Raw genomic sequence first — 21,774 nt, 5'->3', positions numbered from 1 at the left:
GCTGAGTGTCATTACTTTGGGGGATGGAGAAGTTTAAATATGTCTCTAACTGGGTACAACTTCATCAATTAAAACTGTATCAGAACTGTCAGCTGAGTGTCATTACTTTGGGGGATGGAGAAGTTTAAAATTATGTCTCTAACTGGATACAACTTCATCAATTAAAACTGTATCAGAACTGTCAGCTGAGTGTCATTACTTTGGGGGATGGAGAAGTTTAAATATATGTCTCTAACTGGGTACAACTTCACCAATCAAAGCAATTAGGTGCATATAGTAAATACGTTGGTGGATGGAGATGTGTAAGTGTCTTTAAGTGGGGACAACTTGTACCTATCAAAACAATTAGGTGTAAGTTGTAATTATGTTGGTGGATGAAGAAATTTAAATATATGTCTCTAACTGGGCACAACTTCACCTATCAAAACAATTAGGAGATGTAAGTGTCTAAGTGCGTACAACTTCACCTATCAAAACAATTAAGAGATGTAAGTGTCTAAGTGCGTACAACTTCACCTATCAAAACAATTAGGAGATGTAAGTGTCTAAGTGCGTACAACTTCACCTATCAAAACAATTAGGAGATGTAAGTGTCTAAGTGCGTACAACTTCACCTATCAAAACAATTAGGAGATGTAAGTGTCTAAGTGCGTACAACTTCACCTATCAAAACAATTAGGAGATGTAAGTGTCTAAGTGCGTACAACTTCACCTATCAAAACAATTAGGAGATGTAAGTGTCTAAGTGCGTACAACTTCACCTATCAAAACAATCAGGAGCATGTCATTACGTTGGAGAATGGAGACGATGAAATAAGCGTGTCAAAACTGGATACAACTTTTAACTATATCAAAAGTCGAAAGGATGTTATTACGTAGTGCGAAGGAAGTGTTGAAATAAACGTCTCTAAACATGACACAACTGCATCAAAAGTCGAGTGCACTCACTAAGCAAAGATCGACAGGTGGGTAATGCAACTATCAGGACAGGTAGCCATCAAATCAAATATTAAGATAGGTACACATCAAGGTAAATATCAAGGTTAAAACATCAAGGTAACTATCAAAACAGACATCAAATTGAATATCAAGACAGACAGATAGTGCAAGCAAGATAGGGTAAATGTCCAGAGAGTTGCCCATCTCACTGCGGTACTTCTCACCCTAACCATGGGTTAGATCTCATAATTCTATGCATTTTGAACCCCATATATATGCCTCGCAAATTGATAGAATCGCTGCTAGCGATTTTTGAAAAGTTAGTGAGTTTTTTGCGGCCGCCTCGGGGCGTCACTGGGAGGACTGGGATACTTTGTTACCCCCCCCCCCTCCAAAATACGATATTACGCCTCCATATTGTACTTAAGGGACGAAATACATGTCCCTTAACCATAATATGAAGGCGGAAAAACTTAAAAGTAAACAAAAAGTGGTAAAGGTAGTGAAAAGGCATATTATACATACGCGCGATGTGTTTACATGGCGACGCCATCGCGATGTGAGCAGCGTTGCCAACGATCCGGTTAGCGGTGTTAAGCTAGGTTAGCTTTGGTACGCTTAGTTAGCCAGTAGCCCACGCATGTGAGACCAGGTCCACCACGCGTGGTTATTTTTTTTTTAGAACACGCACCTAGGCTATACCCAAAGGCTTTTGTGAAGGTTTGGGCCGGGTATAGTATTAGGTAAAGGTGCGTGTTCTAAAAAAAAAAAAAAAAAAAAATAACCACGCGTGGTGGACCTGTCTCACATGCGTGGGCTAATGGCTAACTAAGCGTACCATCGCTAACCTAGCGTACCATCGATAACCGGATCGTTGGCAACACTGCTCACTTCCCAATATGGCCGCCATCAAAACACATCGCGCGTATGTATAATATGCTTTTTCACTACCTTTACCACTTTTTGTTTACTTTTAAGTTTTTCCGCCTTCATATTATGGTTAAGGAATATGTATTTCGTCCCTTAAGTACAATACAATTTGCGAGGCATATATATGGGGTTCAAAATGCATAGAATTATGAGATCTAACCCATGGCTAGGGTGAGGAGTACCGCAGTGAGACGGGCAACTCTCTGGACATTTACCCAAGATAGTACAGTCAAGGTAGATATCAGGAAAGAGGAACATGAAGACTAGCGGAAAGCTCAGCATACTGGTCCTCCCGAAATTGACCTCTCTTTCGGCCACCTCTTTTGATTATTTTTTATAGGAGCAGCGAGTAGCGGGCTTTTTTTTTATTATTGTTTCCTTTTTTTGTGCCCTTGAGCTGTCTCCTAGACAGACATGCGGATATAAAGGGGAACAGAAATCAGGACAGGTAGAAAACATGGAGACGGGAAAACATCAAAACTTCCTTCTTACGTCTCGGGCAGCGGCGCAGGACATCCCTCCAGCCTGGCAGACCCGCTATAGGCAGACTCGGCTATGAAGACCGAGTGGGCGGGGCTCTCCTGACCACAGCGCTGCCAAATCTAGCACAATTTCAAGTACCAAGAGAGATGTATTGGGGGTGATGTGGCAACGCTGTACCGAGGCTCGAGACCCACCCAAACGAACTCCATATTTGTGTCGGAGAATAAGAGTGGGCCCCAGCAACCGCCATCCTTGTCGGGGAACTCTCTTCGCGTGTCAATATGTCCTGTACTCCATCTTCACAGCCTGATTTGTGCTCGGGAGGGCCGTCACTGTTACCACTTGGATCACCTGAGAGGGACTGGCGATGGCGCTGGGTTCAAGTGGGTTGGATGGACGGCAGCGTTGCCAAATTATCGTACTCTGAACATTGAATTTATCATATTTAGGCTCCAAGACTGTCGTAACCACACAAACAACGATAGAAAATTAAAGTCATCGTTGAAACTGCTAAATACTGATGGTTTTCGTTCTCTTTTTCTTTAGTTATCGACCAGAAACCACGAAAATGCAATGCGCTGAGTACGATAATTTGGCATCGCTGGACTGGACGGGCGGGGGTGGGTTCTCAACTTTGCATTATCAAGTTTCTTCTTAGTGTTCGTTTCTCAATCAACAGCCTGACTCGAAAGGGAATATGTTAATGTAGCCCCCCTGGAGAACATCACGCTGGGGAAATATATCACAGTACGTATTCGGAAAGGTGTCATAATATTGATAAGGGGAACACCAAATGGCAACTGCCGGCAGGGACGCAGCTACGTATTGGAATCACGGTTGCCAGATTATCGTACTCAGAGCCGCGTATTTAACGGCTTCCCATAACTGTTGCCAAGAAACACCAATAATTAACCATTTTAACGATACCTATATTTGAAGGCAGTTATTTGGGTCGAGGAGGAAGTTTTTGGGTTGGAAATCGGCAAACATAAGAGGCAGTGTACGACAATCTGGCAACGTTGATAGGAACCCGAGCGCTGTGAAACCATCTCCGAGCTTTTCGAACCAATGGTGTACTTATGGATACCACACTCACCCCCCTTTAGAGACAAGCTGGACCTCCCCGGCTACGAAAATTTGAGAGAAAACGAACTGCAATGTGTCAGATCGGATAATTCTGCATGGGTGTTGATCCTACCCTCCAGAGACAGCGGTGTAGTGCTCAGTTCGCTATATCTTGGGAGACCCTGCACTGCTGATGGTCCCTTGCGTTCTCGATCTGATAGAAAGCTTTTTGCCTGTGACGAACTCCATGCCTCTTGTGTAGCCTCCCCGGTGATACACACACACACACACACGCCAGTAATAGTAGTAATAGTAGTAAGGACACATAGTAGTAATAGTAGTAGTAGTAGTAGTAGTGGTGGTGGTAATGGTAGTAGTGGTAGTAGTAGTAGTAGTAGTAGTAGTAGTAGTAGTAGTAGTAGTGGTAGTAGTAGTAGTAGTAGTGGTAGTAGTAGTAGTAGTGGTAGTAGTGGTAGTAGTAGTAGTAGTAGTAGTAGTAGTAGTAGTAGTAGTAGTAGTAGTAGTAGTAGTAGTAGAAGTAGTAGTAGTAATAGTGAAAGCAGTCATGGTTGTTGTTGTTGTTGTTGCTGTTGTTGAGAGCTCGGCCATGGGCTCCTCAATCACCAACATACATCTATTTCCCTCTCCTGCCCAGCGCTTCTCTCTACCACAACTTCATCTCCCAATAAGTTAAAAAAATGGTAGTAATTGATATTCCAGCAGCTCGTGTTGAGGCAGGAGCGCCGGGTGGAAGGCAACGAGCATGGGCGGGGAGTGGTCGATATATAAACAACAACATACAATATCAATGATGACTGTCCATAGCAACGGCTGTGCCTGAACTCATGTCACTCAGCGATGTCAAATTATCGTACTCAGCGCATTGCATTTTCGTGTAGGTTGATAACTATAGAAAAAAAGAACGAAAGCCTTCAGTATTTAGCAGTTTCAACAATGGCTAATTTTCTATCGTTGTTTGTGTGGTTGCGACAGTCTTGGCGCCTAAAAAAAACAATAAATACAATGTTCAGAGTACGACAATTTGGCAACGCTGATTTCACTCCGCTCCCTTCGTCGGCCTGGTTGTCAAGGGTAACGATAATCCACCAGACTGCCTTTGTAAATCTGTTAATCATCAAGGTCATCAGGTTGTACATCATACTGACGGGAAATGGTCCTTGGGGTGGGTCTCACAGCAGCTATGCCATATTATCGTACTCGAAGCATCCTATTGACCGGTTTCTGCCCCATAACTATTGCCAAGAAACAGCAATAACTGAGCATTTTAACGTTAACTAAATACCAAGCCAGTTAATGGGATGGAGGAGACAGTTTTGGGGTTGGAAATCACTTCAAATCAGCAAACATTAAGGCGGAGTACGATAATCTGGCAACGTTGTCTCACAGGGATCCGAGGTTGGCTTTTGTTTTTACATTTCTCCACAGCGCAAAGGAGAGCTGACCATTCCTCCCAACCCTTCGTTTCCTTCCTCCCCCTTCTTTCTTACGGTAGACAGCCTCAGAGCTAAACCTAAAACACACATAACAAATAACTCGCTGCTCGTATTAAGACAAAAGAAGAACGCCATGAGAGAGATGTTTGAATATAAATAGATCTGGTTTTGAAAGTGTCCTGATGCTCCTTGCTGCTTCGGCTCGTTATTTTAGACTATTGTGGCGGTTTATTTGACTATTTTTCTCCTTCTTTCCTCCTCTGTTTGTTGTATCAATCCTTACAGCCAGTGGTACCAGCAGCGACGACACCCATGCAACTTCAGTCCCCCCAGCTAAGGCGTATACTGGCAGATGTAACCAAGTTTGTCATCCTCGTGAGCGTCCGCGAAGTATCCGTTATGGGCGAACACCAGTTTATTTTCGATGTTGTCTCCGTCAGGCTGGATCGGGTGCCAGAAGGGAATACCCATGGGCACAGGGTCACCGTTCAGAAACTCCCAGGCACCCTCGGTGTTGGAGTCGCTTCCTCCCAACCAAAGGTCCTCTGACAGCCCTGAAATGTACAGACCAGAGTGAAATGAGGTGCTGGGCAGGCGGCGAGGAGTGGTGTTCACGAGGAAGAGAGCTAAGTCTGTATATACCGAGTCAAGTCACTCTGCTTCAAAATTGCGACCGGTACGCGCAGCCACAGGAGGCGGTTTTGGGGCGGAGCAGCGGGATGACGCCACTTGGAGCCAAAAAAAAAAAATGCTCGCTAGTTCAGGGGTGACTAAAGTTGGGGCCGTATGTGCACTCTGGATGTGCATTCTCGCCTTCTTTCACAGCGCGTACAGGCAAGCCACTGACGAAACAATATGTCTTTTTATTGTGCTATTGCGTGACTGTAATTTCAATGACTACAAACGGCGGTGTGGGGTGTGAAGGAGGGCATGTTGAAGTGAATGATTTAAATTAGTCCGCCTGTCCTCGTTTACTCTAAATCCCTGTTTCTACATTTCTACATTCTCTAGTTTGGCTCCAAGCAGTGTCACGCATAAACCACGCCTCGGCCGTGTCTCCTCCCACAAACCTGCGCACGACTTGACTTGGTGTATATAGACTTAGGTCGAGAGGTCACCTATATACAGACTCACCCTGCTGGTAATAGATGTAGTCATAGAGGTACGTCATGAAGGAGCAGTCGTTGAAGTAGGCCAGGTGTGGAGAGCCGACCAAGAAATTATCTATGTTAGCGCAGGCGGCTACCGCTTCCACCCTTGGGGAAAAATACAGGAAGGGCAATGTATGTTAGAGTTCCTTGACCGTGCCACGAGTACCAAGGCCGCGGGTGCTGCCAAGACACACGTTGATGATGTGGTAATTCAAACTTTTCCGTGCAGGCTTAAAAAAAAAATCCAGTATTGGTCATCGAATAATGTCCAGGCCGATCAAGCTGTGATCTCCTAACTTTAAACATGTAAACACACACACACACACATACACATACATACATACATACATACATACATACGCCTTTTTTTTTTTTTTTTACAGCAGAGGAGACAGCGCAAGGGGGTTAAAAAAAATAATGAAAAAAAAAAAGCCCGCTACTTACTGCTCCTAAATAGAGTAGCGTGGCCAAAAAGATAAATCAATTTCGGGAGGAGAGGTGTCCTGATATATACCTTAGATCTTAGATAAATACATTTAAGATTCATGAACACTTAATTTTCACCCAGGGGCATGAGAGAGGGAGGGGGGGGAGGGGAGGGAGGGGGGGAGGCGCCTCACCATGTCACCTTCGACGTGAAGACCTGGATGCAAGTGTTGCCGTTGAGCAGGACGAAGCCGGCGTTACAGGACACTGGAATGGATCAAAACTTGTATACCGGCTGTACTAACTGCGTCGTGAGCGGCCGCCATCGCCACGCGGGCTGACTGCTCTACCAACGTTGCCAGATTGTCGTACTCAGCCTCATGTTTCCCGATTTCCGACCCCAAGCCTGCCTCCTCGACCCCAATAACTGCCTTCATATAGAGTAATCGTTAAAATGGTTAATTCTTGGTGTTCTTTGGCAATAGCTATGGCTCAGAAACCGGTAAATACGAGGCTCTGAGTACGATAATCTGGCAACGGTGGACTATCAACAAACCTTACTAGATTGTCGTACTCAGCCTCATGTTTCCCGATTTCCGACCCCAAACCTGCCTCCTCGACCCCAATAACTGCCTTCATATAGAGTAATCGTTAAAATGGTTAATTCTTGGTGTTCTTTGGCAATAGCTATGGCTCAGAAACCGGTAAATACGAGGCTCTGAGTACGATAATCTGGCAACGGTGGACTGTCAACAAACCTTACTAGATTGTCGTACTCAGTCTTATGTTTCCCGATTTCCGACCCCAAGCCTGCCTCCTCGACCCCAATAACTGTCTTCATATAGAGTAATCGTTAAAATGGTTAATGCTTGGTGTTCTTTGGCAATAGCTATGGCTCAGAAACCGGTAAATAGGAGGCTCTGAGTACGACAATCTGGCAACGGTGGACTATCAACAAACCTTACTAGATTGTCGTACTCCTCCTCGACCCCAATAACTGTCTTCATAGAGTAATCGTTAAAATGGTTAATGCTTGGTGTTCTTTGGCAATAGCTATGGCTCAGAAACCGGTAAATAGGAGGCTCTGAGTACGATAATCTGGCAACGGTGGACTATCAACAAACCTTACTAGATTGTCGTACTCAGCCTCATGTTTCCCGATTTCCGACCCCAAGCCTGCCTCCTCGACCCCAATAACTGTCTTCATATAGAGTAATCGTTAAAATGGTTAATGCTTGGTGTTCTTTGGCAATAGCTATGGCTCAGAAACCGGTAAATAGGAGGCTCTGAGTACGATAATCTGGCAGCGGTGTGCTTTACCGGTGTCCACAACATCAAGTGAACAGCGGGTGACAAGCGTACCTTCGGTGGGTGAGGCGGTGGTTATCAGGGCCGCCGCCGCCGCAAGGAGTGTTATCGCCTTCATGGTTTCTGCTGGACTAACCCGCGGCCTCCCACTACGCACTGATATAGCATTGGTCTCCCCGTCCGTCATAGGAATACTGCATGGCTGGGCGGTGTGTTCTTTGCGGCTGGTTCCTTGACTAATAGCGAGTAATTGCCCACTGAGCCCTAAACCATTACCCTCAGCGGAGAATCAAAGATATTTCAATCGGTGGCTTCCCTCCAGCGTTGCCAAATTGTCGTACTCTGAACACTGCATTTATAATTTTTACGCTCCAAAACTGTCGTAACCACATAAATAACGATAGAAAATTTAAAGTTATCGTTAAAACTGTTAAATATTGATCGTTTTCGTTTTTTCTGGTATATTTATTGGTCAGAAACTACGGAAATGCAATGCGCTGAGTACGATAATTTGGCAACGCTGCTTCCCTCCCATGCATGACACGTCTTCTACACTTATAAGGATCCGGGAGCCACTTATATCACCAGAGTTATTTTTTAGGTCGTGTACCTATGCAGGGCCGTACCTAGAGCTGAAAATTGGGGGGGGGAGTCGATTTCCATTAAATTTGTAATACTCGAAGATGGGCGGTTGGCGAGCGAAGCAAACCAAATCAACCGGGGTGGGGGGGCGGGGGGGGGGGGGGGGGGGCTTTTCCTGCTGTCAGAACGAAAAACTAGGAATTTTCGTCCCAGTTTTTCGTTTTGACTTACTCCGAAAGTGGACCTTACAGCAGATGGGTGGAGCGTCCGCCTTACCCCCTGCTCCTCTCCCCTGGGTACTACTGACCTGCTATGCTAGGTCATGCAACACGTAACTTCTGAACTCGTGTGCTGACAAAAGGTAGTTGTTTATATCAGCTGTCGCGATATAGGAGTTGCTGAGCCCATGCCATACCTCCCCCTCTTAACCCGGATTTCCTACAAGAAGACCTCACCAAGCTACAGGAATGGAACAAAAAGTGGCTGCTACAATTCAATCTTTCTATCCTCAGAGTTAAGAATATAAATAAAGAAAAGTCTAAGTCTATGCCGCGTGTGGGGCGTGGGGAGGCGCCAGGAGGGACGCGCCTGACCGCCGTGAGGACGTGTTTGGAGGAGGGTGAGAAGGGGTGGACGCGGGAACACTTCTAGATCGTATTTCAGTTTTGACGGAAATAAATGAATCGTGTACAGGAAGACCATTAACTAGTGGTAAACATGAAAGTTGGAAAGTTTCGTTTAGTCGGCGCAACATCTGTGGTCATATGCCAGAGAGAGACAGAAGGGGAAGGAATTATAGCAGAAGGGAACAGATCCAAGGAGACGGGACACAACCCCCGATACCTGGTACCCATTCACTGCTGGGTGGACAGGGGCGGGTAAAAGAAAACCAAATTTTTTTTTCTCGCCCGGGAATCGAACCCGCTCCCTCGATTGTGAGCCGAGTGTGCTAACCACTGCACCACGAAGTCCCCATGGTAAACATGACGCTGCGCCGATATTGGTGTAATCATTTTCATTTCTGAAGCCAAACAGTTCCCGGTTCTTCAGAATACTGGTCACGACCTCGCAATGGCTGGCAGGAATCTACTGATCGTGGGTCGCTACCTATTCCACCGATACTGAATAAGATACCACTATAGCCTTCCGAATATATCGAGGCCGGTCTGGCGTAGGCTCCCGCGGGTCCTTTCCTCCCCTCTGCTTCGCCAAACAGTCCCAACACCTATCTCTTCCTCTCATATGTAAGCTGTAGGTAACATATGGGAGGAAAAAATAGGTGTTAGGACTGTGTGGCAGAGCAGAGGGGAGGAAAGGACCCGCGGGAGCCAACGCCAAAACGGACTCAATTTGGTTTCACTATAATTATGCCCACTTTTATCAAGAGCCTCGCCGGGGGGCATAAGTGCGCTGAAAAAACCCAAACTTGGTCGCATCAAGAAAGTTTGAGGACCATTGGATTGTCGGGAGCGTGTGGGCGGGAAAGAGTCGGGCGAGTCATGTCATCGTGTCGGCATCGAGGCCACTCATGTTTTTGCATTGTGGGAGCCCCGACAGGTGCGCCCAGGGCTGCGGCGGCGGGGCGCTGGGACCCCGCACACCTGGCGACCTCTCGACAGACACAATTATCTGCACACGAAGCTAATCATTCTTGCGCGGCTCGCTATTCCTCACTGCATTTTTTTTCAGCCCTCAAGGAATATATTTAACGGCTGAGTTAACTAATTTTGAGCCCCCACACAATGCCACCACCACCACCACCACCACGACCACTACCACAACCACCACCACCACCACGACCACTACTACCACCACTCCTATATTTTGTCTTCCTTTCATTCCTCCGTAAGAACAGCCTTTTCTTTTCTCCTTCACCTTTATGGTTAGTTCCTCATTATACATCTTGTGGCGACTCGGATGGGTTCGTCGAGATATCCCTGAGCCGCGAGCACGGACCGTCCGCTGGCTGTCCCGCAAAAGTCGCCACTTAGTGTAAAATGACGAACCTCTCTTGCAGCTGCCTGGCGCCCGCGGATTCTGTGGACGGGATTTCATAGGCAACCACAAAAGCACCAAAAGCTAACAGGGCAAGTACTGGCGTGTGCGAACCTAGAAATTCTTATAAATTATCAGCAGTTCAGGAACCTCTGGAATGAAGTATAAGCTCGTTCTAGCATCTTCCTTTGTATACTTTGCAAGAGCAGAATTTTTCCCAGATTTTTTTCTAGTTTCTGGGCTGTCTCCGACCCTGTAACACACACACACACACACACACACACACACACACACACACACACACACACACACACACACACAAACGAATATATGAAAAGCCCGGAAGTAAAGCGAATCCATTCCTCCTTGAAGCCGAGTGGATCCTGTTTTTTTTTTTTCCTACAAATTGAAGTGCACGCAGCCCATAGAGTGGTCGGCTCCAGCCCATCAGTGACGCGGGCGAGTTCTATTTGTAGTTGTTTATATCAGCTGTCGCGATATAGGAGTTGCTGAGCCCATGCCATACCTCCCCCTCTTAACCCGGTAGCTGCAGGGATCATGTTTCTTACCCCTTGACCGCGGATTTCCTACAAGAAGACCTCACCAAGCTACAGGAATGGAACAAAAAGTGGCTGCTACAATTCAATGAGGAAAATTATGAAGTCCTGCACTTTGAGAGAGGATATCCAGCACACCAATACCACATGGGAAACACTCCACTATCCACCACAGAGGCAGAGAAAGACCTGGGACTATATGTTACCAGGCTACCAGTGAAAGCCGAATCCGTGCTAATCGCAGCGGACGGGGTAAAGGTCCCTCTAAACGAGAAAAAATAAAATAAATCATCACTCACGCAAACCATTTCATAATATATATCAACGCATTTGTGATCAGCTTATGCATCATCTATTTTGGGGGTTTATATCATGGCAAAAATGTGGCCCGTCGCTGGTACACGGTAAAGCCACAAATTTGGCCCGTCGCTGCTACCGAGTTAATTAAGTTAGAGTTGATTGATCCAGCAGGCGGACTCTAAACCAATGTGACGCCGGGAACGAGAGGGGCAGACTATCAAGGGAGGGAAGGAAATGGCTATATTAACCTGATGAACAGTGATGAAACAGTTTTCTTTTTTTTTTCTTTTTTAATATTAAAGGTTTTATTTCGCTGCAAATGTGACAAGAGAGGAGAGGAGGGTCGCCGTGCCTTAGAGCCCACGGAAACACGGGGCCTGAAGTGTTCAGTCCCGCTCTCCTCTCTGTTCTCGCCATCTGTTTCTCCTTCTCATTCACACTTTGCTAATATCTCCTGCATCGTCTCGCCGTCTGTCTCTCTATCTATCTGTCCATCCCCATGCGGGTTGGGACAAGGTGGGCAGGTAATGATGTTTCCTTCTAGATCCAAATATATTTTATTTGTGTTACATGCGAGGTGCTTCACATGGCTTATATATATATAAAAAAAAGTTCTTAATGATGACGATGGACTGGCGCGCTTCTTACGATCTGTCCGCCGCCGCCGCCTCGCTCAGCCTGGTGGTTGGCGGCCCGTCGCCGCCCACTTCCCGCCCTTCCCGCCTCTCGCCTTCTTTTCCCAAATCATCCCCTACAGGATTTGGCATATGAACTTCTGCTCTAAAGATTCGCCTTCATCCGCGAAGAGGCCGGTCTTAGAGAGGGACAGAGTCCTCTCTATCCCTGCGTAGTCAGGCTGCCCAGGGAACCAGAAGGGCGGCCCAATCGGCACCAAGGCGCCCGTGGACTCCCACCTGAAGGCGCCCGTTACGTCCAGCGCGCTGGTGCCGCCCAGCCAGTAGTCGGCGATCTCATCTGTGATCACACCGGAAAGGTAAACAACACTGGAAACAAAGGCCGCCCAGTGAGCGGCGCAGAGGCAAAGGAAACTGTGAACAAGAAACAACCGGCCAGGGCTGAGTGAGGAGGAGGAAGTTTACATGTTGTGGGAGGAGTGGCTGCCACTCCCTGAGGAAGAGTGACTGGCCGCTGTGCTCGCCAACATGTATACATATACGCTCCATTCCAACTACTATCCATATCAAGGGAATATCTGCTGTGGATAACTGAACCGAGACGTAAAACTGAAACATCGTTAAAACAAAGTCAGAAATTTTGAAAGTACTCCATTTTTAACATTCATCTCAGTTTTCGAGATTTTTTTTCTATTCTACCTGTTACGAGTAAATCATTGGCATGGCGGACACGCAGTGTCGCGCGGGGAAGGGGCGCGAGACACTCACAGCCTTGGTTGGTGATGTGGTTCGTCAGGGCGTGCAGCTGGGAGCAGGACTCCACACGCGCCAGCGATGCCTTTTTGCCGTCGGGGAGAACAAGGGCTCGGCAGTAGTTCCTTGCTTGCTGCCTGCCGACCACACACTCAGGGTTAGTGTTTGGAAAAATCCTCCTCCTCCTCCCCCTCCTCCTCCTCCTCTTCCTCCTCCTCCTCCTCCTCCTCCTCCTCCTCTTGATACTACTACTACTACTACTACTAGCTACTACAACTACTACTAGCTACTACTACTACTACTACTCATCATAATAAAACTACTACTACTACTAGCTACTACTACTACTACTACTACTACTACTACTACAACTACTACTATACATCAACTACTACTACTACTACTACTACTATACTACAACTACTACCGCCCACACACACACCAGTCCGCCCAGCCCCACCCCCCAACCCCCCTATGCACACGTCTTCGCTCACCAGGTCAAAGAGTCATCCGGGAAAAGGTAGCAGGCAGATCCCACCAGCGTGAAGCCACTCCCGCAGGCTGCCGGGAGGGAGAGGAAGGCGATGAGGGAGGGAGGGAGGGAGGGCAAGGCTGTGAGGTGGGTTGAAGTAGAAAGGGCAAGGCTGTGAGGTGGGTTGAAGGAGAAAGGGCAAGGCTGTGAGGTGGGTTGAAGGAGAAAGGGCAAGGCTGTGAGGTGGGTTGAAGGAGAAAGGGCAAGGCTGTGAGGTGGGTTGAAGGAGAAAGGGCAAGGCTGTGAGGTGGGTTGAAGGAGAAAGGGCAAGGCTGTGAGGTGGGTTGAAGGAGAAAGGGCAAGGCTGTGAGGTGGGTTGAAGTAGAAAGGGCAAGGCTGTGAGGAAGATGGAGTGAGGAAGAAACAGCGGGGAGGTGAAGGAGCGAAGGATGGAGACTTGAGTTACTGATGGGTGGAACTATAGGGCTGTGCATGTTTACTTTGTCTCAGCAGCAAGGGAGGGAGTTCAAGGGAAAAGACAACATTAACAGCAACAAAGACGCTCCTCCGACGAAAGAAAATAAGAACGAGATGCGTAAATGAAGTGTCCAAACTAATTTAAAGGGCAGTGCATGTTAACTCTGTCTCAGCAGCAAGGGAGGGAGTTGAAGGGAAAAAGAACACAAACAGCAATCGAAGAACCCACAGAACGCTCCTTAGACGAAAGAAAATAAGAACGAGATGCGCAAATGAAGGGATAGAAGGGTAGGGGAGACGAGGTGAGGGGAGGGGGTGTAAGGGAAGGAAGGGAGGGAGATCAGAGGTGAGATGGGGAAGAAGGAAGATGAGGAGAAAGGAAAGCATATGGAGATTAATAATTTATCTGTTCAGCTCTTTCTCTCTCACTCACTCACTCACAAACACACTCGTACACGCATACACACACTTACACAATCTCTCTCTCTCTCTCTCTCTCTCTCTCTCTCTCTCTCTCTCTCTCTCTCTCTCTCTCTCTCTCTCTCTCTCTCTCTCTCTCTCTCTCTCTCTCTCTCTCTCTCTCTCTCTCTCTCTCTCTCTCTCTCTCTCTCTCTCTCTCTCTCTCTCTCTCTCATATTACCTCCTCCTCCTCTTCCTTCATTCACTCCACACACACACACACACACACACACACACACACACGCACACACACGTACACTGGGACGACGCCGTGGCCAGGAGCGTCGCCGTCAGCAACAGTGTCGCCTTCCTCATGGTCTCGAACTGATGGCCGCCGCTCGCTATCTCCTCCTATATACCGGCGCCCACCTGCCGACGCTTCGCTCGCTGTGTTCGGGGGCTGTCGGGTGGTCGGTCGAAACAGATAGACAGACAGACAAATAGATCTCCCGTCCTTACACACACACACACACACACACACACACACACACACACACACACACACACACACACACACACACTCCATCAATCAGTCAGTCAAAAGGTTCAGAAGAGGCGTTGAATGGAGTATACAACAGTTCAAAATCTACACAAAACCAACGGAACTAATATTAAGTTGGAATGTCAATAGTAGAAGTAAAGTGAAATAGTAAAGAAGAACCGCCAAATCTTAACACTCGTGGACACATTTTAACATTAGCGAACTCAATATGAAAAAGAGGGACGAGAAAGAGGAGGAGGAGGAGGAGGAGGAGGAGGAAGAGAACATAGATGAGGAGCAACAGAAGGAGAGAAGAGGAAGACAGGGAAGTAAAGACAGAAAAGGAGGAGATGATGAAGGAACTGGAGGAGGAGGAGGAGAAATAAGAGGAGGAAGAGGAGGAGGAGGAGGCAGACAAGCAACATAACTAGCATCAAAGCATTTCACGGTCCACCTTCTTTAATTCGGCGCCTCCGTTCCGTTTTCTTTAATTCAGCGCCTCCGTTCCGTTTTCTTTAATTCAGCGCCTCCGTTTTCTTTAATTCGGCGCCTCCGTTCCGTTTTCTTTAATTCAGCGCCTCCGTTTTCTTTAATTCAGCGCCTCCGTTCCGTTTTCTTTAATTCGGCGCCTCCGTTCCGTTTTCTTCAATTCAGCGCCTTCGTTTCGTTTTCTTTAATTCGGCGCCTCCGTTTTCTTTGATTCGGCGCCTCCGTTTTTTCTAACTCGGCGCCTCCGTTTTCCTTAACTCGGCGCCTTCGTTCCGTTTTCTTTAATTCAGCGCCTTCGTTCCGTTTTCTTTAATTCGGCGCCTTCGTTCCGTTTTCTTTAATTCGGCGCCTTCGTTCCGTTTTCTTTAATTCGGCGCCTTCGTTCCGTTTTCTTTAATTCGGCGCCTTCGTTCTGTTTTCTTTAATTCGGCGCCTTCGTTCCGTTTTCTTTAATTCGGCGCCTTCGTTCTGTTTTCTTTGATTCGGCGCCTCCATTTTCTCTGTTTTTGGTGACTCTATTACATTTTTTTGGATTCGGCACCTCCGTTTTCTTTTTATTCAGCGCCTTATTACGTGTATTCAATAAGTCTCTCGTAGAAGTTTCCCGGATATCCATGAACGGTTCTTTAATCAGTGACAAGTTGAACAAGAGAAGGAAGAACGGCCGTAAGAACCCGACTAACCTTATCTCTTACCTTCGAAAATAGCCGTAGTGAGAATTTGAAACGCTTGAGAACACGGAATAACAAGACAGCTATCGGTGTTGAGACCATTCTTTCTTTCTTTATTTTGATCTCCGTCTCCAAATAGTTTCAACTCCTTCCCTCGCAACCTGAACTGATTGACGAGAGAAAGTTTAACAATCAACCCCTTAATTAATAGTGTGTTCTCCCCTTGCACACACACACACACACACACACACACTAAAAAAAAGAATAAACAAGCAACCTCCCCCCACACAGACACATATTCCCCTTCCCCCAATACATATATTTATCTAACTTTCCCCCGTCCCGTCGATTTCCACAGCCAAATTCTCTTCCCTTCCCGCAGGTGTAGGTGCTCCCATGCAGACCCAGAGCACCTCCTCATTGCCCTCCCACCCACCGCTTCCCTCTTACTTCAGCTCCTCACCAGATGGCGCCACATTCTTAAACATTTTACAAGGCTTTCGTAGGAGTTGCGAGAATTTCCATTGATGGTTTTATGGCCCTGGTGGTAGTTTGACAAAGTTTTTGTACCATAAAAGTGAATAAAGAACTAATGAGAACTTAATTAATCTTTTTTGGCCTTTGAATAGAGTTGATTTGAGAGGCGTAGCCTCTGAGAATACCGGCCCTACAGAACCGTATCCTTATGTGATCACTCCCCGCAGCGCTGGGATTTAACTGTCCTTCGAAGGCTTGGAAGTTCCTCCATCTGTATTTTTTAAGACTAGCGCATTGTGAACATGTTTTCTCGGTTTCGCTCCTCCTGTGAGATATACAAAAGGAGAGCTGCTTTTTTTCCTTATTTTTCTTATTTTTTTTTACCCAAGGTACAGCAAGATAAGGAGGTGGGTCAGCAGGGAAGGTACAGAGGCGGGAAACTAAAGCAGTCAGAGCGTACAGTTGTACGGTGTATTCGTGTTCATTGTTTTGGTGTGCGATTTATGTATCGGACACGTTATTTGTAAAACCTGCACACACCGAGGGTTGGCCTGCCCTTTCCCCCTCCCCGCCCTTCACAAGCTGCCCCACCACCCTGGCCACGCAAAATGGCCTTATGTATCGCCTGCCGCCTGATAGCGCGCGATAAGATACGCTGGCCGTGCTTATTCCCATGGACTCGAGTTCTAGGAAGTTAGTGATAAAGCCATGCAGACAGGCGACCTTCCCGCCGCGTGGCGAAGAGTTTCTTGGCAGCAAGATGGCGCCACTATAAAACACTAGCCTGCGCCATAACGGGCTGGGGCCGACCACCAAGCACCAACAAGAAAGCCTGCCGGCGCCATAGGTTAGGCGTAAAATGGAATAAAAAGCCACAATTCATATTTTATACATCACTAGCGTCGTGCACGCCCGCGTCACCATCTGTCAGGCCATGGGCGTGGCTGGCCTGGGTCCGGGGCCCCGGGAGGATGCACATTTGGATAACTCTACAAAGAGGCTAAAGATAACATATTGTGTAGCTAACTGATTTATCCATAAATTAGAGCAAAAGTTTGATGAGACCATCCACGTGGACATTTATTTCGTGGCGGCGCACACTTCAACGAATTTATTCATTATCGTTGTGAAATAGACATTAGAGAAGTGTTGCTACATCACGATGGGAAGGCGAGTGCTGGTGCTTTATCTTTTTCTGCTGCGGAGTGGAACCGTTGTGGCGTGGGAGGCGGCGTGGGAGGAAGATGCACCGCCGCGCCGTGCACCCACAGCCAAGGGCGCGGCGCCATACATGCAGGATAAGCTTTCCTGCATATCGTTACTGCATGATTAAACAATGGCTCAGATCGGCGCACAAGGTGGTGGGCCTGGCCATGCATCCACTCTTGGTGTTCACGGGCGGCCTTTCTGAGCACTGATAAAAGAGAACATCTGCTATCAGCGGGAAACAAGTGAGTGGCGGCGGGTGGCGGGAGGACGTGGCGGCCACAGACTGACGCAGCACTACTGGAAGCACAGGGGATGGGTTGGTATTGCAAGACACTTTCGCTTCTCACATCAGCTATTTCTAAAGGTTAAAAGGGGATCAATCAGCTTCTAATGAGTGTTTTTTTTAAGGTTCATGGTATAGAAGAAGGGTCAAACTACCACCAGGGTCATAAAACTACCCCTGGAAATGCCCACAACTCCTACGAAAGCCTTGTCAAATATGTGTTCTTAGGCGGCGAAATGTCTTTTAATACGGCCCCTTTTGTGCAAGCGGGAGCTGAGGTTGAATAAAGAGTAAGGAACAATAATATCCTTCAAAGTTAACGCGGGGAGAGACAAGTATTAGGTGGCTAAGATATATTTTTGGGGGAAGCCTACGCAAGCTCACTACTGGAAGCACAGGGGATGGCTTCATATGTACAAGCGGGGGCTGAGGTTGAGTAAAGAGTAAAGAACAATAATATCCTTCGAAGTTAACGCGGGGAGAGACAAGTATTAGGTGGCTAAGATATATTTTGGGGGAAGCCTACGCAAGCTCACTACTGGAAGCACAGGGGATGGTTTCATATGTACAAGCGGGGGCTGAGGTTGAGTAAAGAGTAAAGAACAATAATATCCTTCAAAGTTAACGCGGGGAGAGACAAGTATTAGGTGGCTAAGATATATTTTGGGGGAAGCCTACGCAAGCTCACTACTGGAAGCACAGGGGATGGTTTCATATGTACAAGCAGGGGCTGAGGTTGAGTAAAGAGTAAGGAACAATAATATCCTTCGAAGTTAACGCGAGGAGGGACAAGTATATGAGCCACGTATATGAGGTGGCTGAGATATATTTTTGGGGGAAGCCTACGCAAGCCCCCCTCTCGGCGTCTCCACTGACCACCATCGTAAGCTGGGCATGGGGGGAAGGGGCCGGGGGTCTACCCTAAACTCGAGGCGAAAATAGTAGATAAACAAAGAATGATATAAAGTAACACATATCACAAAATAGAGATACCCGGTTGATCGTGAAACTACTTATGGTTATTATTTTTGTCTCGTCATAGTAGAATCAGCTGGCTGGCCCCCGACCTGCATGGTGCACAAAGAACACACATTTGACAAGGCTTTCGTAAGAGTTGTGGGCATTTCCAGGGGTAGTTTTATGATCCTGGTGGTAGTGTGACCCTTCCTCTGTACCGTGAACCTGAAGAAACAATCATTAGAATCCGACTGACCCTCTCTTTGACCTTTAAAAATAGCTGATGTAAGAAGCTCATGGCTTATAATACTAGCTAATGCTTCCGCTCACTTGTGTAACTCGTGTGTCTCGTGAACGTTCACCTGGTAGAAGCGACGGGCCAAATTTGTGTCTTTACCATGAACCAGCGACGAGCCTAATTTTTGCCATGATATAAACCCCCCAAAATAGATGATGCATAAACTGATCACAAATGCGTTGATATATATTATGAAATGGTTTGCGTGAGTGATGATTTTTTCTCATTTTTCTCGCTTAGAGGGACCTTTAAGAAACATGATCCCCGCAGTTACCGGGTTAAGCAGCAAGCGTCCTGGGATAGAGAAGACTGGGAATGTATCCATGAAAGTAAATAGAAAAATATTGCTCCTACTCGACACTTTAGGTACTATATAGAGATGTTCACTGGAGAAATTACGTTGTGACGATGCCATACACGAAGTTTGAAAATTTCGATAATTTTCATCCAGATTGACGAAATTCACCCTTAAGTTGATATTTCACGGTGATTTTGAGGGTAATCATCATACTTTTTTGTACATTCCACGTGGTGCTGCGTCAGTGTGCGTGGTGATTGGCTGCCACGCGGCCAATCAAAACTGAGAGATAACAAGAGGGGGCGAGGTGCCTGTAATTTCCTAATGAAACAGACGATAGGCGGGTGGCTTCCGGAAGTAGGAAAAAGAACGAATCCTCACATCCTCAACTTTTTTTTACAGTAAACACTTCAAGGGCGAAACTTAAGAGAACAAACAAGACACCAAGCAAGACCTGAAATTGACCTCTCTTCTGGCGCCACTCCTCTCTCTTTTGTAGGTTAGGGGCTTCGTGGTGCAGTGGTTAGCACACTCGGCTCACAACCGAGAGAGCCCGGGTTCGATTCCCGGGCGGAGTGGAAAAATTTGGGCGGCTTTTCCGATACCTTACGCCCCTGTCCACCCAGCAGTGAATGGGTACCAGGTATTAATCGGGGGTTGTGTCCCGTCTCCTGGGGTCTGTTCCCTTCTCCTATAATTCCTTCCCCCTCCTGTCTCTCTCCGGCATATGACCACAGATGTTGCGCCGACTAAACGAAACTTTCCAAACTTTTTCTCTTTTGTAGGAGCAGTGATTAGCCGGCTCTTTTCCTACACTTTCTTTTTGTTGCCCTTGAGTAGCTTTCTTAACCGTAAAACAAAAAAGTCCACTAAGCACAACTCCTAGAAAATAAAATAGAACAAGTGGGCAGAAGAGAGGTCAATTTCGTATGGGGAGGTGTCTTGTACAAGGGTCGATTACAAGACATTTCGCCGCCCAAGAACACACATTTGACAAGGCTTTCGTAGGAGTTGTGAGTGTTTAAAGTAGTAGTTTTATGACCCTGGTGGTAGCGTGACCCTTCCTCTGTACCGTGCACCTCAAGAAACACTCATTAGAACCCGACTGACCCACTCTTTGACCTTTAGAAATAGCTGATGTGAGTAGCGAAACTGTCTTATACTATCAACTTATTTTAGTGTCATATTACAAGACATTTCGCCGCCAAATAACACACATTTGACAAGGCTTTCGTAGGAGCTGTGGTTATTTAAAGGAGTAGCTTTATGACCCTGGTGGTAGCGTGACCCTTCCTCTGTACCGTGCACCTCAAGAAACACTCATTAGAACCCGACTGACCCCCTCTTTGACCTTTAGAAATAGCTGATGTGAGAAGCGATACCGATGAAACTACTTCTGGAAATGCCCGCAACTCCTATGAAAGCCTTGTCAAATAAGTGTTCTTGGGCGACGAGATGTTTTATAATACGACCCATATAGTACTCCCTTTTTGAACACGTGGATGTCAGAAGTTATCCAAACTAATACACATGTTAGGCTATCATTTGACATGCTTGGAGTTGTACCACGCCTCAAGTAAATTAAACTCGGTAAAGATTAAAATGTTACCCAGTTATGACTTACCCGACTGAATATTCCTCCTATGGGTGCCGAGGCTTCTTTCTTCACCTCCAAAAGGGTCGCTGAAGTTCCTCCTCTCCACGTTTTGCTGTCCCGTGATCAACTTCAGATTTCACACAAGGGGCCATACTCTCAAAGAATTCGGCGCCCAGGCATGACATCAGGGCTTTCATACGAGTTTTGGGCATTTGCAGAGGTAGTTTTATGGCCGCTCTGGTAATTTGATCATGCTTTTGTGCCATGAATCTACGGAAACACTCCTTAGATCGCGATTGATTTCCTTTTCGGTCTTTGGAAACAGTTGATGCGAGGCGGAAGGGTCTGAGAATATCGACTACACTGCCCGCTGGTGACTGGTGTGGGATGTCATCGTCTGCACTGCCTGACCTCCTGACCTCGCTCGCTTAAAGGGACTATTACAATGAGCAAATTTTCCGTGTATCTTCAGTCAAACCACGATTTTCACTGGCGTGGTTCTCATTTGTTTCTTGTTATTGCTGATGATGATGATGGTGAGTAATACCGTCGTCCTTCGGTGAAATCTACCGTAGCTTTGGAAGATCGTGGACGCGTCAGAAAACCACGGAAATATGAGAACCACGCCAGCGGAAATCGTGGTTTGACTGAAGATCCACGGAAAATTTGCCCAGTGTAATAGCCCCTTAAGACACTTCACCAAAAGCCAGTATAACAACAAGCCTCTCTCTTCACCACCGAACATAACACCTACTACTTTCCTTCTCCTCACCATCATTTCTTTCCAGCACCGCATCGTCGGTAAATATCGGCTTCCGTTACTTTTTCCTTTCTTTCAGGGAGGGATCGGACACTTTTCAGACACGGCTGGGAATTATGCCGGGGTGGGTAGGGGTGGGGAGGAGCGCGCGGTGTGACGACAGGCTTATTAACTAACATAACCCAAACTGCTGCCCGGCTCGGGATTGGCTGGTGCGCCCGAGACCTTCAGTGCTTCGGTTGGGGTTCGTTCGGGCTTCGGTTGGGGT

The 21,774-nt window shown here is 46.9% G+C and overlaps 2 protein-coding genes across 2 annotated transcripts; both read right to left on the bottom strand.

Moving 5' to 3' along the window:
• Window positions 1-4,526: 4,526 nt before the first annotated feature.
• Window positions 4,527-7,967, bottom strand: LOC126988009 (tetranectin-like). The gene is made up of 4 exons (XM_050845744.1): window positions 7,811-7,967; window positions 6,643-6,715; window positions 6,006-6,127; window positions 4,527-5,425 (listed from the first exon to the last, which is right to left on the bottom strand). Exons 1-4 carry the CDS (start codon window positions 7,941-7,943, stop codon window positions 5,205-5,207), a joined length of 549 nt encoding a protein of 182 aa, XP_050701701.1. The 5' UTR covers window positions 7,944-7,967; the 3' UTR covers window positions 4,527-5,204.
• A 3,756-nt stretch (window positions 7,968-11,723) lies between these two features.
• LOC126988010 (C-type lectin domain family 4 member G-like) lies at window positions 11,724-14,370 on the bottom strand. Its single transcript, XM_050845746.1, has 4 exons — window positions 14,244-14,370; window positions 13,073-13,139; window positions 12,594-12,715; window positions 11,724-12,165 (listed from the first exon to the last, which is right to left on the bottom strand). The coding sequence occupies exons 1-4, from the start codon at window positions 14,299-14,301 to the stop codon at window positions 11,942-11,944; spliced, it is 471 nt and encodes a 156-aa protein (XP_050701703.1). The 5' UTR covers window positions 14,302-14,370; the 3' UTR covers window positions 11,724-11,941.
• Between the last annotated feature and the right edge of the window lie 7,404 nt (window positions 14,371-21,774).

Source organism: Eriocheir sinensis, chromosome 67, assembly GCF_024679095.1.
Source record: "Eriocheir sinensis breed Jianghai 21 chromosome 67, ASM2467909v1, whole genome shotgun sequence".
In the NCBI taxonomy this organism is placed as follows: Eukaryota; Metazoa; Arthropoda; class Malacostraca; order Decapoda; family Varunidae; genus Eriocheir; species Eriocheir sinensis.
This window is presented reverse-complemented; position numbering and strand designations above follow the sequence as displayed.

Coding starts and splice junctions, on each gene's coding strand:
- LOC126988009 (XM_050845744.1), bottom strand. CDS start 7,943: ATGACGGACGGGGAGACCAATGCTATATCAGTGCGTAGTGGGAGGCCG. Junction 6,128..6,642: donor TTCACGTCGAAGGTGACATG/GTGAGGCGCCTC, acceptor TTTTTCCCCAAG/GGTGGAAGCGGTAGCCGCCT. Junction 5,426..6,005: donor CTACATCTATTACCAGCAGG/GTGAGTCTGTAT, acceptor TGTACATTTCAG/GGCTGTCAGAGGACCTTTGG.
- LOC126988010 (XM_050845746.1), bottom strand. CDS start 14,301: ATGAGGAAGGCGACACTGTTGCTGACGGCGACGCTCCTGGCCACGGCG. Junction 12,716..13,072: donor CCGGATGACTCTTTGACCTG/GTGAGCGAAGAC, acceptor TGTGGTCGGCAG/GCAGCAAGCAAGGAACTACT. Junction 12,166..12,593: donor CCACATCACCAACCAAGGCT/GTGAGTGTCTCG, acceptor GTGTGATCACAG/ATGAGATCGCCGACTACTGG.